Source organism: Oryza brachyantha, chromosome 5 (genome assembly GCF_000231095.2).
Source record: "Oryza brachyantha chromosome 5, ObraRS2, whole genome shotgun sequence".
NCBI lineage: Eukaryota > Viridiplantae > Streptophyta > Magnoliopsida > Poales > Poaceae > Oryza > Oryza brachyantha.
This window is the reverse complement of record NC_023167.2, coordinates 16108663-16124997: the sequence shown is the minus strand read 5'-3', so window position 1 is coordinate 16124997 and position 16335 is coordinate 16108663. Positions and strand designations below refer to the sequence as shown.

Below are 16335 nucleotides of genomic sequence, written 5' to 3'. Positions count from 1 at the left end.
ATTTAGAGTTGATTTTGATGTTTTTCACCATATGTATTTTTAGCCTTTGTTTTTAAATCAATAAAAATATATATAAATTTTTATTCATAAATTATTTTTATTTATAGATATATATGTTGACAATAGACCCTTGCACACAAGGGCCAAGACGAGTTCCGAGAGGCCTGCTGGACCTACCCGCGTGTTAGCGCAAGCCACGCTACCCGTGGCCCTGGGCCGTGGCCATCTCTCGACCGGTGCGCGCGAGCCGCTAGGCACATGTCCTACATGATTTCCCAGCCACAAACCAAAGCCTACACAGCTCCCTGTTATGAGAACCTATAGGTTGTACCTCCGAGAGCAAGTTCAAGCGGTACACCTATCTAATAGTTTTAATCTATCTACAGTTAGTCTAATAATTAATTTATATAATAGTTGCTTATAAAACATATACTATCATGTCTCACATATTATGTCTTAGAGTCTATGCTGCAGCTGCCTACAAATCTGTAGCTCACTGCTTTTTTTCTCATTTCTTATATATTTAAAATATGTTTATATACTATTGTACATGTTTTAAGCTGCATTCGGCATGAGTAGTATTGGGGTTAGTTATATGACGCGGAAAACATAATAATATATTACACATGATTAATTAATTATTAGTTATAAAAATATAAAATAGATTAATATATATTTTTAAATATTTTTTTATAGATTTTTTAAAGAAACATTTTTTAGCAGTTAGGAAACGTGGATGTGAAAATCGAGCGAATATGAGGATAGGGAGAGAAGAGTCGAACTCTGCCTACATTGTATATAAAGAGGAGAGGAAGAGAAAACATGGATCGATCAACCGTCCTACCCTCCGTCCGTATTGCATTCGTTATCGTCGTGAATTGTGCGTTCACATTCAATGATCGTATGACTCCACCAGAGAAGAGTCGTTTATGAGATGAGGAGAGAGGAGCACAGAGAAAGCTAGAGGGTGTGGAGTGAGGGTGCAGGGCGTTTTGTATGCATTTTTAGCACAGTGAGATCTCTCATACGTCGATTTTTTATTCCAAATTACCTTCCAAGTTCCCAGCTGCATATAAAGTTAGTGCTATATATTTTCCCGAGAAGAAACCTTTGTGGCTGCAAGTTGCAGAAATGAACCGCTGTTATCTAAGTACTCATTGCTAGTTTACACCAGCAAAAAAATCACTTTTATTTGCTAATCTTGTCATGATGAACGAATTACGAATTGTACAACACAACACTAATATGAATCATATGATGAGATACAAAACAAAGCTTTTTATATAGATAAAAAAAAACAAACCCCTATCAAATTACGATTACAGCGTGAAACGATGAAGCGAAGTCGCACCGAGTCAAAGCCAAAGTCACTCGATTGGCTTTGCTTCGCTTGGGTACAATCCAAGCAAGTGTGAATTCCCGTCGCTGCCCTCCTCCTCAGCTGTTGTTTCGTCCCCATCGCCGTCGCCGGCGGCTACCTCCACCACATCCTTCGACGGAGCGTCCACCGGAGGAGCGGGAGGCTTCGGCTGGAAGACCGCGAGGTCGTCGGCGGGGTTGAAGGACCCGAATCTGGGCGTCGTCTCCACCCCGGAGAAGCTGCGCGCGTGGAACGAGAACCTGAACGGCGACGACCCTCCGTCGCGCCCGCCGCCCGCGCCGGCGGCGTCGCCCTCTTCGCTGCCGCCGCCCGCCTCCGCGGACGCGCGTTGCACGCCCTCGAGCGCCGCCACGCACGCGCGCCGCCGCTTCGGCTCCGGCTGCGGCTCCTCCTCCTCCTCCTCCTCCTCGTCTGCTGGCGCGCGCTTCTCGGCCTGCGCGGAAGGCCTCGCCGGCGCCGAGGCAGGGGCGGGCTCCTCAGCCTGCGCCACCGCCACCGCCTCCTCCGCCGCCGTCGCCATCTCCAGGGATCCGATCGCCTCCCTCGCGGATCGGGGGACTAGTAGCAGCTCCCCAGAAATTGCGCGCCTCGCCTCCTTCCTCCTAGTGGGGGGCCAACACACAAGCTCGCTCACATGGCCTACTGGCCTCCGCCTCTCCTCTCGTCTCGTGGGGTGGTGGTGGTGGCTTGGCTGACGTCAAGGCAAGACGTCACGCACGAGCTCGCCTCGCCGCCGACTCGCCGTGCGTGCGCTGCCGTCAACACCGCACGCCCGCGCCGCTATCACGATGGCCGATGGGTTTGCCATGTGCTGCGTCCTTGTCCCATTGAATCCAACGATAGCACTGCTCCTTGGCTTGGACAACGCAAAGCTTCTGCTTAATTGGCCAAATAACTGGGCCGTATTCACAGTGGACTATGAAGTTGGCCTACTTCCAGTTTCAGGCCGGAAAAGATGAGCTGTTCACGCACGCGAGCATCAGAGTACTATTATCATACCAGATAATACAAGTTTAACCCTTGTTCGAATAACTTGAATTTTCCATCTTGCTGATGCTGCGACAGTTGAATTTCGAATTCTATACGTATCACGCGAGAGGCGAGACAAACTCAGGAGAAAGACAAGAAAAATCAACTCCATCTTTTTACTCTGTTTATTCTTATAAGATAAAATTTAAATCTTTCAACCTTAAATTTAAATTTTATTTTAGGAATTTCACTAAAATTTGTTTTCCTAATATTATCTTTTAAATCACTAAATACGTATATAAATTTTTTATTTATAATATGTCGTGTGGTAATCATTCCACTACCAGTAAATACATGCGGGCTCAAGTGCTCAACCTTCCCTGTTCGGTTGCGCTTACACGGTCTCTCCGCACACTTCCTCGCAACAAACTCAGGCCCTGTTTACTTCCTAAATCCCCCCCCCCCCCTTCCAAAGATCACATCGAAGATTTTTACATCTAAATAAAACATTAAATATACATAAATATTAAAACTAATTACTCAGTTATAGGAGAAATTGTCTGACGAATATTTTAAGCCTAATTGGAACATAATTAACCATAAGTGCTATATTAACCAACGTGTGTTAATGGTGGATTAATTAGACTCAGAAAGATTCGTCTCGCGGTTTTCAGACAAAATCTAAAATTTATTTTATAATTAGACTACGTTTAATATTTCAAATGTGTGTCAAAAACTTCATGTGATATTTTTGCTAAAAATTTTTGCAAATCTCATCGAAAGGTTTGTTCTCTATCCTGGTGGCCAAGCATGTGCACCATCTGAGCCTGATGGCAACCTGCACGCTGTAGCTACCGGCAGGCCGGCAGCACATCGCATTACCACTTTGGGAAGCGTGGCGTCCGGCATGTCCGAACACCAGCGACACGTTCAGGATCAGGAACCTTTTCCTAGCGTGCCAATCGCCCAACGCAACGTGTTTTTGTCCTCCAGTGTCACATTTTTCGCTTAAAATAAATATAAGTAAAATACTTTATTAATAACTATTTTTTAAAAACTTATATATATACTTATTGATCTAAAATTAATGTAAAAAATAAATTACGATAAAAATCTATAAATTAACTCTAAAGTTAATTTAATTTTCAACGTATAAGCATAACCAAAATCATGATATCATCTCTCCCGGTAACTCATCACTTCGTAAGATGTCAGCTTTAATTTGTGTTTGACCAATTCAAAATCGAGAGAGATTTTGACATGAAAATAACCTCACAAAAATTCGAGATTAGTTAGACATTTTTTTCAGAACAGTTCAATCAAACTTCTAAACTATTAGGTTAAGAGAAAACGTTTAAACTTTTTTCGCAGACATGCCCATCAAAGTGACGACTGCTCCAAAGTGCAGGATGAGATTAGCCGAAAAAGATAAAGGCAAATCACACATTAAGCAAACGCTACACACAACACGTGTTCGGCCCGGATCTCCCCATGCCCCGTCACAACGGCCCATCAGGGCCCCTCAAATCTCTCCCCACTCGCGGGGGCACTCCACGTGTCCCGCAACCGACGCCAGCCCGCCACGTTCCCCGGAGATATTTCCGCCGGAGCGGGTCCCACTCCTGCTCCGCCGGAGCACACGTGTCGGCCTCGCCGGCGCGCCTGACCGTTCGGAAACCGGAACAGCACCGGTCGGTCAGAGAGAGAGAGAGACCGAGAAAACCCGAAACGACCCGAATTATTACCGGCCACGCGACACGTGTCCCCGAGACCGAGCCACGTGGCGCGGCGCCGGGCGACGCGAGCGGCCGTAGTGCGGGGCGCCGCGGCTAGCCGGACCGCACCTAGGGACACGTGTCCACCTTCCCCGTCGTCGAAGGGCGGCATCGTTTTTGTAGTAACAACAGATGCGTCGAAGCAAACCACGCGTGACGCAACACGGATCGGATGGATAGACGCTGGTGAGAAGATATTTTTGTGCCGGACCAGTGTACTACCCACCTGCCAGCAGCACTGCAGCGGCAGCGGCTTTGAGCCCCATCACTTTAAACCAGATTTTAAATTTGACATAGATTTGGAGGTTTAATTGTATTTTGTTTCCAGGCTCTGCTTTTGGATCACCAATATATATATTTTATTTGTTAAGGTATCCCTTGACTTTTCTCTGGCTACCATTTTGATTCCTCTTGGTGGCAGGATTAGCGACTGATTAGAGTTTAAATTTTAAATTTAAAGTTGACTTTAGGGTTTTCGCCGTAGTTTATTATTTCTCTTACTATCCGATAATCAGATTGTTACGAACAATATAAAATATTTATTTATAAATTATTTTTACAAACATACTGCTACTTGTTTTTTCACCCAAAAAAGCGCAACAACAACCCCCTTGGTCTTGGGGAGTTGCTAATTATTGGGGATTGGCTCCGAGTGGTCCATTTGGCGCGTGGGCGGCGCGACACGACGGCCGGGTCAGGGGACCGGGTGCGTGCGCCCGAGCCGACCGCGACGCCGCACGAGGATAAAACCGGTTCGTCTTTGGGTAGTCGCAGGCCGGGAACGCCGTCTCGTGTCGAGCCGGGTACGCAAAATTGTTGGCCACGCGCCGCGGGAGAGGAGTGATGAGGCGGCTGAGCGGGAGCTGCAATGCGGGGGAGGAGGCGGCGGTGGCCGGAGAGTGGGGTGGCGGCGGTGGTGGAGGTGGTGGCAATGCGGGGAGGGCGAGGGGGGTGAACGCCGGGATCATGGACGAGAAGGTGCTGGTGCTGGTGTTCCGGGCGATCAACTGGGACCCGCAGGCGCTGTGCGCGGTGGCGAGGGTGAGCCGGCGGCTGAGGGCGGTGGCAGAGCGGGTGCTGTGGCGGGAGCTCTGCGCGTCGAGGGCGCCGAGGGTGGTGGCGGCGCTGTCGGGGCCCACCGCGGCGGTGGCGGCGGCGGCGGGGCGCATCGGGGGAGGGTGGCCGGCGCTGGCGAAGCTGCTCTTCTTCTGCTGCGGCGCGGCGGGGGCGGCGGCTGTGCCGGTGCCGGGGCACTTCGCGCCCGTGTCCCGCTTCTCCAAGACGTCCGGCCGGAGCTTCCTGTCGCGGCGGTGCGCGGGGGACCTGCTGTACGTGTCCGACCCGTGCGAGCACGCGGTGGCCGGCGCCGGCGCCGGCGCCGACGACGACGTCGTGGTGGGCGCGTACCGCGGCGTGTTCCGCGGGTTCATGCGGTCGCGGACGCGCGCGTTCCTCGTCGGCCACCGCGCCCCGCTCGAGCCGCGCGTCCGCTGCCCCTACTGCGGCGCCCGCGTCTGGAGCATGACCGCCGCGGGCCTCGCCCCGCGCAGCGCCTGCCGCCGCCTCGGCGCCGACGACGGCCGCCTCGAGTACTTCGTCTGCGTCAGCGGCCACCTCCACGGCAGCTGCTGGCTCGCCCGCCTCTCCTCCTCCAGCGACGACTCCGACTCCGACTCCAACCACAGCGACGACGAGACATTCGCCGCCGCCGACGTGAGCCTGCAACTCCCGACGGCCGGCCACGTCTCAGCCCGCCGGTTCCGAGGCAGGCCGGCGGCCGGCCATGTAAATAATTAGCCGTAGCTTTTTTCTAATCTCATTTTTTGCACTAGTGACACTGTTCACGCAGCTCAGCTGCGCTGTGGCTCGCGCCTTTTCTTTGCGCCTTTCGCTGCTTCACTTCACATGCCGGAGCGCAGATGCAACTCAAAACTGTTGATTAGTCCCTAATCGCGTAGTGGGCTCGGCGTGCGAGCGGATGGGGGGGCATCGGCTTTTGCCCGAGACGATCTGACCATCTATCTGATCCCCCGCGTGATGCCGGCATGGCGCAGCAGCGTGGATGGGAGACGACGTGCCTGCACGGCTGCGCAATGCTTCAGCCTTCGATGCAGACGAGTCCCACTCGATCGGTGATAGTTTTGTTTTCCTTGGAAAAAATTAAGTAATTAAATTTTATACCTGTAAATAAAAATAGTATATATATATATATATTTTAGCGATTTAAAAGGCAAGACTGTTAAATAAACTCCGGTAAAAAAACTCTAAAATCATTACTAAATAAGATTTAACATTTAAATTTTAGCTTATAAGAAGGACGGCAAATGGCATTTCGGAAGGTCCGTTGGAGGCTAAATTTTCACCCCAATCGTTAAAATTTGGTTTGGAGATTTAAGTAGTCATTTTTGTTGGGCATGCTGGGATTGGCACATCAATTTGGCTCGAGATTTGTCGGTCGGGCCACATGAATGGATTGGGATGGTGTTATGGAAAGGGATTAAGGATGCAGGCCACTCCTTCCAAAAAAAGAGATGTCACGTCTGATAAAGCTACATTCCTCACAGTGCACAGTGTCTTAGGTGGGTTTCATAAAAATATATTTTTTTTCTGTCACTTGACCGTCCCTCCCGACCTCCCCTCTCTCTTTTCCTCGGCGGCGGGGCGAGCTCGGCAGCGGCGGCGCGAGCTCCTCGGCGGCGGGCGAGCTCTGCAGCGGTGGCGGAATCCTCGGGCAGGGCGCGGCGGTTGGGGGCGCCGGATCTCGGTGGCGATGACGCTCTCGGGCGAGGCGCGGGAGCTCAGCAGTGAGGGATCTCGGTGGGCGGGACGCGGCGGAGCTCGCGGGCGCAGCAGTCGGGGGCGCTGGATCTCGGCGGCGACGGCGCTCTCGGGCGGGGCGGGGCACGGCGGAGCTCGCCGGCACCGGATCTCGACAGCGCGGCGCCCTCCGGCATCTTGCTCTCGTCGTCGAGCTTGGTGTCGGTGGATCCGAGCTCGAGCGGCGGCGGCACAACCTCGGTGACGATCTCGAGGCATTTCTCTTCTCCCTTCTACTTTTTTGGTTTCACTGAGAAAGTCTGACAGAGCCACCAGCTCCTGCAGAGGGGACGCGCCCCTCCCAAGGCCACAGTCCACAGCCATCTGTCATGCGTGCTCCGATATGATGGGCTAGAGCCACACGGCACGTCGGAGCATAGTGCATGCTCTACCACGCTCTGTACTTGGCATTACTGTGGGTCTGTGATGATTGATGACACAGCTTTAAGTAATTTGTCCACTTGTCTAGTACTAGCCGTGCTGCACATTTGCACCAAGGTGGTTGCGCAGGTACCCGACCGTCTGTATGCCTCTCAACAACGAGCAGCTGCTGCCAATACGGAAATGATATGTGCTGCTACTCCACACTGCAAGTGTTGGAACCATGCAGGAACGCTGAGGGTCAAGGCTATCGCTCATTTAGGCCTTGTTTGTTTCTATTTTTTTTTTCAAAAGCATCACATTAAATCTTTGGACACCTAAATAAAACATTAAATATAGATAAACCAAAAAACTAATTGTATAGTTACGGAAGAAATCTTGAGACGAATCTTTTGAGCCTAATTAAAAAGTGATTAGCCATAAGTGCTACAGTAATCAATATGTGCTAATGACGGATTAATTAGGCTCAAAAATTTCGTCTCGCGGCTTTCAGCCGGAATCTGAAATTTGTTTTGTAATTAGACTACGTTTAATACTTTAAATTTGTATCTGAAAACTTGATGTGATGTTTTTTCAAATTGTTTTTGCAAACTAAACACCACCTTAGCATAAGACAAGAATTTGACTCGCACAACGATTTGTAACGGTAAAACTAGTTCGCTGACTGAATAAAGTATCGGTCGATTTGCCTTGTGTTCAGAGGGATTATTGAAAAAAGTTTTAGAATATAATCGCTCCGTTTCGTATTATACTTTTAACTTTGACTTTTAGTAACTAAAAACCTGTATATAAAAGTTTTATTTATAAATTATTTTTATTTGTAATATATCTTTTCGCTTATTTACTTTCAAAAGCCAAGAGATGAACATGTATGTTTGATTCGTTAGAATCCATATTAACTTAGAGAAACTAGAAAGTCTTTATTTTATAAAATGAATGTAACACTTAATTTTATTTTCCTTATGCTTTGAATAAATATGTACTACCTCCATCTCACAGAAACTTTATTTTTTAATTATGTGTTCAACGTTTGACCATCCGTCATATTAAAAAATATAGAAAACTTTAACAAATTAGTCACGCATAAAGTATTATTTATGTTTTATCATCTAATAATAATAAAAACATTAATCACAAAAAAATTTAAATAAGACGAAGAGTCAAACATTATATTCAAAAAACTAAAAAATAAACCTATTTTGACACGGAAGAAGTATTAGATAAATTTAAAGAATACACATATTCCACGACACAAAAATAATGCTCTGTGTCTGAGGATTCGATGACACAAAAATAATGCTCTGTGTCCGAGGATTCGATATGATAGGTGAACGCGAAAATTTTTAGAAACTAAACAGGGCCTCTGTCAAATTAGCCACTCATCTGCATGAGTAAAGAATTCACTCTGTCAAATTAGCCACTCATCTGCATGAGTAAAGAATTCACTCGTGTAACAATTTAACAGTAAAACTAGCTCACGTACGAATAACTTTTCTGTCGCTTACATTCTGCTCGAAGGGATAGAGCATAGAGTAGCACAACCTAGCTTGCACATGCCATTCCATATGGTCCCGTCCACAGGCATGACAAAAATCACAGCAATTGCGTAGTGTCCAAACAAGAATACAAGAGATTTGCCGCTAAACAATCTCGTGTGCTTTGGAAACAACAAACATGATCAAACAAATGACCAGCAGTTCACTGTTCATTCTCGCTGTCTCACGCAACCCGAATTATCAATAGCTGTGTTGCTTCAGGTAACCATGGTTTCACAAAATTACACGACTCCTAAACTAGGAAATAAAGAAACAAGTAAACGACATTACAGATCCCCATGATTGTATTTACTACAAGCATTGAGTTAGCAACACACAACCAAACATGCTTCCACAGTTGACGCACCAAATCAAGGTCAATGTCCAAGACAAGCATGTGCCAGAATCCCAACACTCTTAAAAATGTCAAAACACATTTGATCGTCATTCTAAACCAAGCAACAAAGTATTTGTGAATATGGAGAGCAACTGGCTTCATTTATGAAGACAAGATCCCACCATCACACCAAATTGCGGCAAGAATTTATTAGCTCAGAAGTGATTTAAACCATGGCACAGCATACAATCAATGCAACAACGCTTAATATGTTCACAAACCTGTCTATATGTTCGTGGGTCAAATATACTGAAAGGTACAATAATGGAAGATACTAAGATTTCATTATTCCCAGAGCTATTGTAGGTTGTAATGAATGAGGAACTACAGCACAGTTAATCAGTGTAGCTTATACAGTTGCTACAATGCTCAAGTAACAAGCAAATGACAATGTGACCCTATTCTTCCAATGATATGGTTCTGAACGTAAGTATACCGTGAGTGATGATGAATACTAATCAATAAGACCACCAATCGTCTAGTGACACTATCAACACGCTAACAACATACTAACGAAAGCCATCTATGAAACGATCAAGAAATACTCCCTCCTTCCGTTTTAGTTTATAAGATATTTTGGTTTCCCTAGATTCATCTATTAATCAATGTATATGTTCTATATATATGTCTAGATTCATTAATATCCATATGAATCTAAGAAAAGACAAAACATCTTATAACCTAAAACTGAGGTAATAGTTTTGACTCATTGATGCATCAAGTTGATAAACCATTCAAATTTAGAAGGTAGAAGTACACAGCAGAGGATTAAACTATAACAGTAAGCTCATTATATATAGAAGATAACCACCAAACTAACAATATGTAGAAGTACACTTTTAGTTCCCTAGGCTACTCGAACAAATAAATTTTAGGCAATGAGCGAGAGAGGCAACAAGGCTGCCTTTCTGTGGAACAAAAATAGCTGAATAAATATAAATAATAACAGGGTAACATGAAAGTTTCCTCTAGTCCTCCAGGAAGTAGGTGCAAGTGCAAGTATTTCCTAAACCAATAAATTCTCCTGATTTGCCCTTCCGATCCAACTAAAGTTAAATAAGTGAAAGAACAAACTCGCGTCCACCTCCACGAAAGCAACCGTAGACCAACCAAACTACAGTCTTTTGCACTTTGCACCAGATACCCTGCACAACATCCAACATAATTAGAACAAAGCATACATACTGAGGGAAGTGAACAAAAGTCGAGTACTTTAGCAATGTCTCACGCAACATTACACCATCCGGGCCCTAGCCATCTCAGTTGAAACAAAGTGGATATAGTGATAATATGGACTAGAAGGGCTAACGCAACAAAGTATTTCAGATAGTAGATGCTTACACTTCTCTAGCAGGTCGATAAATTATAAAGATGGCACATTTTCATCTATTAAATGTAAATATCACTATTTTCTCCGAAATCTATTGCTCTCCTACCACGAATCAAGGTAAAGAACGAACGCATTCTGAATACAATTGACAAAGATGATACAATGGGATATCAAACCAACCAATTTGTGTGTGCCAGGATCAGATCTGGTGGCTCTATGCCTGGTTGTCGCTCTTGCGATCACCGTGGCCATCGCGTTCCTGCAACAGCGAGCCAGCCTCCTCATCAGCCTGGATAATCTTCTTCTGCGCCTCCTTTGCCTTGAGCGCCTGCAGCTTGACGTGGTTGTAGTATGCCACACCCAAGAAGGCGATCCCATAGCCGAAAAGGTTGATCGGGGTGACCGTGTCCCGGATCACGGACCATGAGAAGGCAATCAGCAACCAGTCCTTGACCACTCCGGCGACGTTCATGGTGAGCGCGGAGGTCTTGCCGACGAGCAAGAAAACCGCGAGATTCAGAGCGAAGGCGCAGAGCGAGTTGGTCCCGAACACGAAGAAGTCCGGGCGGAACGTGCCGACGGCGCGCAGCCTGGGCAGCTCGACGAACACCCATGGCACGAGCAGGAAGCCGAGGCAGCAGGGCGCGACGTAGTAGAGCGAGGTGATGGGGTTGAGCGAGATGCCCTTGGAGGTGAGCAGGATCTGGATGAGCACGAGCCGCGTGGCCTCGAAGGCGACGGCGGCGAGCTGCAGCGCGACGCCCCGCACGTCGAAGCGCGCCTCCCCGTAGGCGGCGATGGCGACGCCGAAGGAGATGGACAGCATGTTGAGCATGGAGGAGGACCGGAAGGTCTCCTTCTTGAAGAGCACCCCGATGGAGTACACCGCGACGGGCATGAGCGCCTTGAGCATCTGGATGAAGGACACCGAGAGGTAGATGTAGGCCGAGTTGGAGAACCACAGCGACATGGCGTAGAGCGCCCCGATGGGGACGACGGACGACGTGTACAGCTGCGGCGTCATGGCCGGCGACGACGGCGGCTCCACGACGCGCAGCACGCGGACCAGCCCCACGGCGAGCGAGGAGCAGAACGCCATGTGCACCATGGTGAGGGAGATCGGGAAGGGCCAGTTGTACATCTTGGGGTCGAGGATGTACTTGTTGTAGACGATGACGGCGAAGGACAGGAAGATCCACACCCCGACGTAGCAGTACGACAGGAGCACCTTCCGCAGCACCGACTCCGACATGCCGCCGCCGCCGCCCCCGCCGCCGGCCATGGCTGCTGCTGCTGCTCCCCCGCCGCCGCGCGGTGTGGCCGTGGATCTGGATCCGGAGGCGGCGAGGCGAGGCGAGGCGCGGGTGCGGGAGGAGGAGGGGGAGGCGCAGGCGGATCTGATGATTTGGGGGAAGGGAGGGAGGAGGTGGGGATGGGGTGCGTGCGGGGTTTAGGTGTGGGGGTGGACTGGGTGCGGTGGCCACGTGGAAAACCGACTGGTTTTCCTTGGGATTTTTTTTAGTTCGGCTTGACGGGGACGCTTTTGACTTGTCTTTTGTTCTTTCTTTTTATTTTTTCCCCTTGAAATCGCTTAACTCGTTGTTGTGTGGCTTGTGTCAATAGATTGCGCCGTGAATGTGCAACCTAATTTTAATTTTTTTTGTTTATTATTTTTAATCTTAAATTTATAGTTGATTTTGAGTTTTTTATTAAAGTTTATTTTCTAATATTGCTGATCGCTATGAATATATATATATATATAATTTATAAATTATTTTTTGCTTGTAAATATGTCATTTGGTTTTTGCACGATCACCCCACCAACTATGCTTTCTTTCCGTATACTTGCTTATATATATAATATATAGAGAGAGACATTTTAAAATATATATATATTATTTAACCGTTCGAAAAGTAGAAAAAATTAATAAATAATCCGGCTTAAAACAATACAGTAAATCATGGCATGTTACTACGTTTTTTATAACTATCTTACCATGGGCACACGTCGGCCTACAGTTAATCGGTAGTCGATTCTAGTTTTATTTTTGAGGTACTCGGCAACAGATGTACACGGACCAACCCGTATCCATGACCGTCCATCTTACATGATTTTTAGAAAATAACGTTGCAAAATGTATTATATCCATGTAAGTTTTTTTTGGAAGATTTTTGGAAGATTTCTATTTTTAGAAAATCACACGAAGCAGTTTAACTTTCACGGGCATTTGAGCCCATCTTTTCATTTTTTTATACTTATAAACCAAAATTTAAATTCTCAACTTTAAATTTAAAGTTGATATTGAAGTTTTTATTATAATTTATTTTTCTAATCTTGATTTTTAGACTACTAAGAAAATACATATAAAATATTTATTTATAAATTATTTTTTTATTTATAAATATACCGTTTTGAATCACAGCTTTTTCTGCATCGTAAACTTGGCATTGTGCATTTAGGATGGCTTCGCATGTACTGTTACACATCAACAGCTCATATCAGGTTACTGTTACACGTGAGCAACTCATAATAGGTTATACATAAATGTGTGGTAAGTACAAACCAATAAGCATGCTTTGGCAGCATGCAAACAAGCTGGCTTGTGCCAAATTGGTATGAACAGATCATTGAAAAAATGGCAGCAATACAAGTGGTAACAAAATAATTTCCTACTTTGGTTAAACCAGAAGATTTCGGTTGTTGGTCAAGCCCCTAGAGAAACAATGCCATGATGAATTGTGATTATGGATGCATTCTTTTCCTCATTTATTCTGAGATCTTTTTTCTACACCCACATCTTCCGAACTGTTAAATGTACACTGTTTTCTACACAAAATTTTTATATATAGAAATTTATCATCTCATATTTTTAGAATAGTTTGTTAGCATAGTAGTAGCTATTTTTTTTACATCATTAAATAACTAACACAAAAATCAGATAATATTTCTTTTTTATCTTCAGCTGAAAAATAACACAACCTATATGTATTACTCCCATTCTTGTTTGATGGCATCTTGCCATAACCAAGTAATATACATGGCTTTATTTCCAAAGAAAAATGCTGCTTAATTAAGAAGGCTGTCCATTTTGCCTCTATTTTTTTAAAAAAAACACTGATTAACTTGACGGCGTTAGTCAATGGGACTAAGCGTGTAATAGTTGTAAAACCATGAAGTTTCATATCTGGACCTAAAAATGTTGCAACTAAAGCAACCAAGCACCACTTCGGCACAATAATGATGTTTTCCTTCAACCTCACGGTCTTTTCACCTAATATCAATTTCAGTGTGTGTGTGTGTCAATATTTATATTCACAAGATATAAACAGCGAAGTTATTACTAGTAAATGGTATAGTCAACGTAGGGTTAAAACCTCAAGTAAAATATAGTACCAAACTAACGATTCTCTTTGATCGCATTCATATGAATGGTTGATGAGAGCATTTAGTATTGTCATATTCGTATTCTGCAGGAGAATCTTGTGTTGTAAACTTCCAAAAATTCTATCGGCCTTGTAGGCCGAGAAAAACTGAACAAATACTCGTAACATGTATAAATATTTCGGCAGTATAGATTATTTTACCCCTGCAAGTCAATATTACAGATAGATGTTTGTTTCAGTCCAACAAAAAATAACAAAAAGTATCTCGAGATACCAGTAACTCGCGGTACCAAATTTTTTCTGATCGTTCGATCTAACCGTGCACATTCTACTCAACTAGATTCAATGGTGAGAAATGATTTGGTACCTCGAGAATACTGATATCTCGAGGTACTTTTTGTTGGATCAGAGCAAATCTCCTACCGATAACATTGTAGTGTATGAAAAGTCAAAACAACATCAGTTTTCACGACGAATCGGTCAGTCATTCACGAGTCGGTGGATCTCTGCTTAGTTTTTTAAGCTTTTAGGCCCTGATTAACTGTAGAATATGTCAAAGGTTCAGAACACAATGGTATGGTTGTGTCTGAATGTAGTGATAGCAACCAGTAGTAGCTCACACACACTACTCTTACCAGTAATTGGAGCAAAAAGAAAAATATTCTCATGTACTCTACTAACTACACTATTAGGCCTAACTCTTATCAACCAATGAATTGCTAACTACTAACTTTCATACAGCTTGGTTTCATTTACATCTCCAAAAACTCTCCTTTTTTTTGGAAGAGTCCAAAAACTCTCCTTCATTCGAGTAAGAACAAAGCAGTAAGGACAACTCTTTCTCTGTCACGAGAACGACTCAAATGAGAGCTGCACCAATGATCAAGAAGCTGATTGGTGAACAGTTTAATTAACTAACGTGCTTATAGCAGTTTATTGTAACTACTGCGTTGAAACATTATCATGCTAGTAGTTTGCTGCTGCTAGCTGCCGGGAGGGAAAAAAAGGACAGAAATCAGGGCGAAATTCTGCACCGACTCGTTACGCTAGCGGTTTGGCATTGATGGAGATGTATCCCTTGCTTGGAGTTGGAGCTGTTTTCGTGGGCTCTCTGCCTGGTTATCCGGGCAAAAAGTGATATAATACGTAAACGATAAAAATTACGTGTTTTTATAGTGATATAATAAGTAAACGATAAAATTAATTAATAAAAATTTAAAATATAGTTTATAAATACGAGACAACAAAGTTATATACATATAATGTTTTAAAAATACATCGTTTAGTATTTTCTGAAAAACCGGTCACAAAAATCAATGAATAATCGAGCTAACGAAAACACACGCTTTGACGCGTTCGGGGGAGGCTAGGACAGCCTGACACGATGGTTTCCGGGCAGAGTGGTATTGCCGCACCTAACCCTTTTCCAGCAAATGGCAAGGTTCCTACAGTATGTAGAGAGGGACTATCTACCCGCCCTGTGAATATGAATATGATCGCTCCTCTTCTTTCTTATGATGGTGAGATTAGCTATCTTCTCAAAACCATCCTCTTCAGCGGCCCCGGCCGTTATATACTGTGGTTTATACATGGCTCCTTAAACACGTTGTTTCCATGTTCCATTTCATCACCATGTGCACGCTACCTCTAACAGTGTCACATTCACCGGTTGGCCAGCCATCCCGCTGAGCCCTGAAAATTAAGATGCGGATGGAATAATCATATGCGGAACAGAGTCAGAGGACTCGTTTGCAAGTGACCACGGACGAAAAATTTTTCATCTTTTTTCCGGTGCATGCTTCCCGTATAGCTAAATAGTATATTTTTTTAAAAAATATATGAAAGTTATTAAAAAATCAGATTAATTCATTTTTATGTTTATAAAAGCTAATACTTAATTAATCATACGCTAATAACTTTTTTTAAGATGCGCTGATTAGATAAGATGGTACCATCCAGTGCAAATGAGCTTATAGAGTCTATATAAAAAAGATTGTCATTGGTAGCATCCAGAGACAAAAAATACTTTGCTTGTAGAAGCCCCCAAATCTTGTATACAGTATCACAATATTATGGCTTTGCGGAAAACTGAAAGATTATCTACTTTCATAAGAGCTATTTAATAATATAAATGATAAAATTAACTATTACCAAGTTAAAAATCTACTCTATCAAGATCAAATGATGAACTTTTCTATATAACTTTTTCAAAGAAAATATACAACTTAATTGTTTAGGAAGTACGCGTAAAAGAAGAGGAAAAATCTAAGGTGTATATATATATATATATATGTTCCTAGCAATCTTAAATATAATTCTAGAAATAAAGTACGATGGAAAAAATCCAAAGTTAATTTTAAATTTAA

The 16335-nt window shown here is 44.5% G+C and overlaps 3 protein-coding genes across 3 annotated transcripts; 1 reads left to right on the top strand and 2 right to left on the bottom strand.

Annotated features, from left to right (window-relative positions):
• Positions 1–1174: 1174 nt before the first annotated feature.
• On the bottom strand, positions 1175–2242 carry LOC121054522. Its single transcript, XM_040524510.1, has one exon. The coding sequence runs from the start codon at positions 1899–1901 to the stop codon at positions 1368–1370; it is 534 nt and encodes a 177-aa protein (XP_040380444.1). The 5' UTR covers positions 1902–2242; the 3' UTR covers positions 1175–1367.
• Positions 2243–4952: 2710 nt separating this feature from the next.
• LOC121054547 (EID1-like F-box protein 3) lies at positions 4953–6034 on the top strand. The gene has a single exon (XM_040524586.1). It carries the CDS (start codon positions 4969–4971, stop codon positions 5920–5922), a length of 954 nt encoding a protein of 317 aa, XP_040380520.1. The 5' UTR covers positions 4953–4968; the 3' UTR covers positions 5923–6034.
• Positions 6035–9966: 3932 nt separating this feature from the next.
• LOC102709568 (probable sugar phosphate/phosphate translocator At4g32390) lies at positions 9967–11997 on the bottom strand. The gene is made up of 2 exons (XM_015837160.2): positions 10766–11997; positions 9967–10400 (listed from the first exon to the last, which is right to left on the bottom strand). The coding sequence occupies exon 1, from the start codon at positions 11865–11867 to the stop codon at positions 10800–10802; it is 1068 nt and encodes a 355-aa protein (XP_015692646.2). The 5' UTR covers positions 11868–11997; the 3' UTR covers positions 9967–10400; positions 10766–10799.
• Between the last annotated feature and the right edge of the window lie 4338 nt (positions 11998–16335).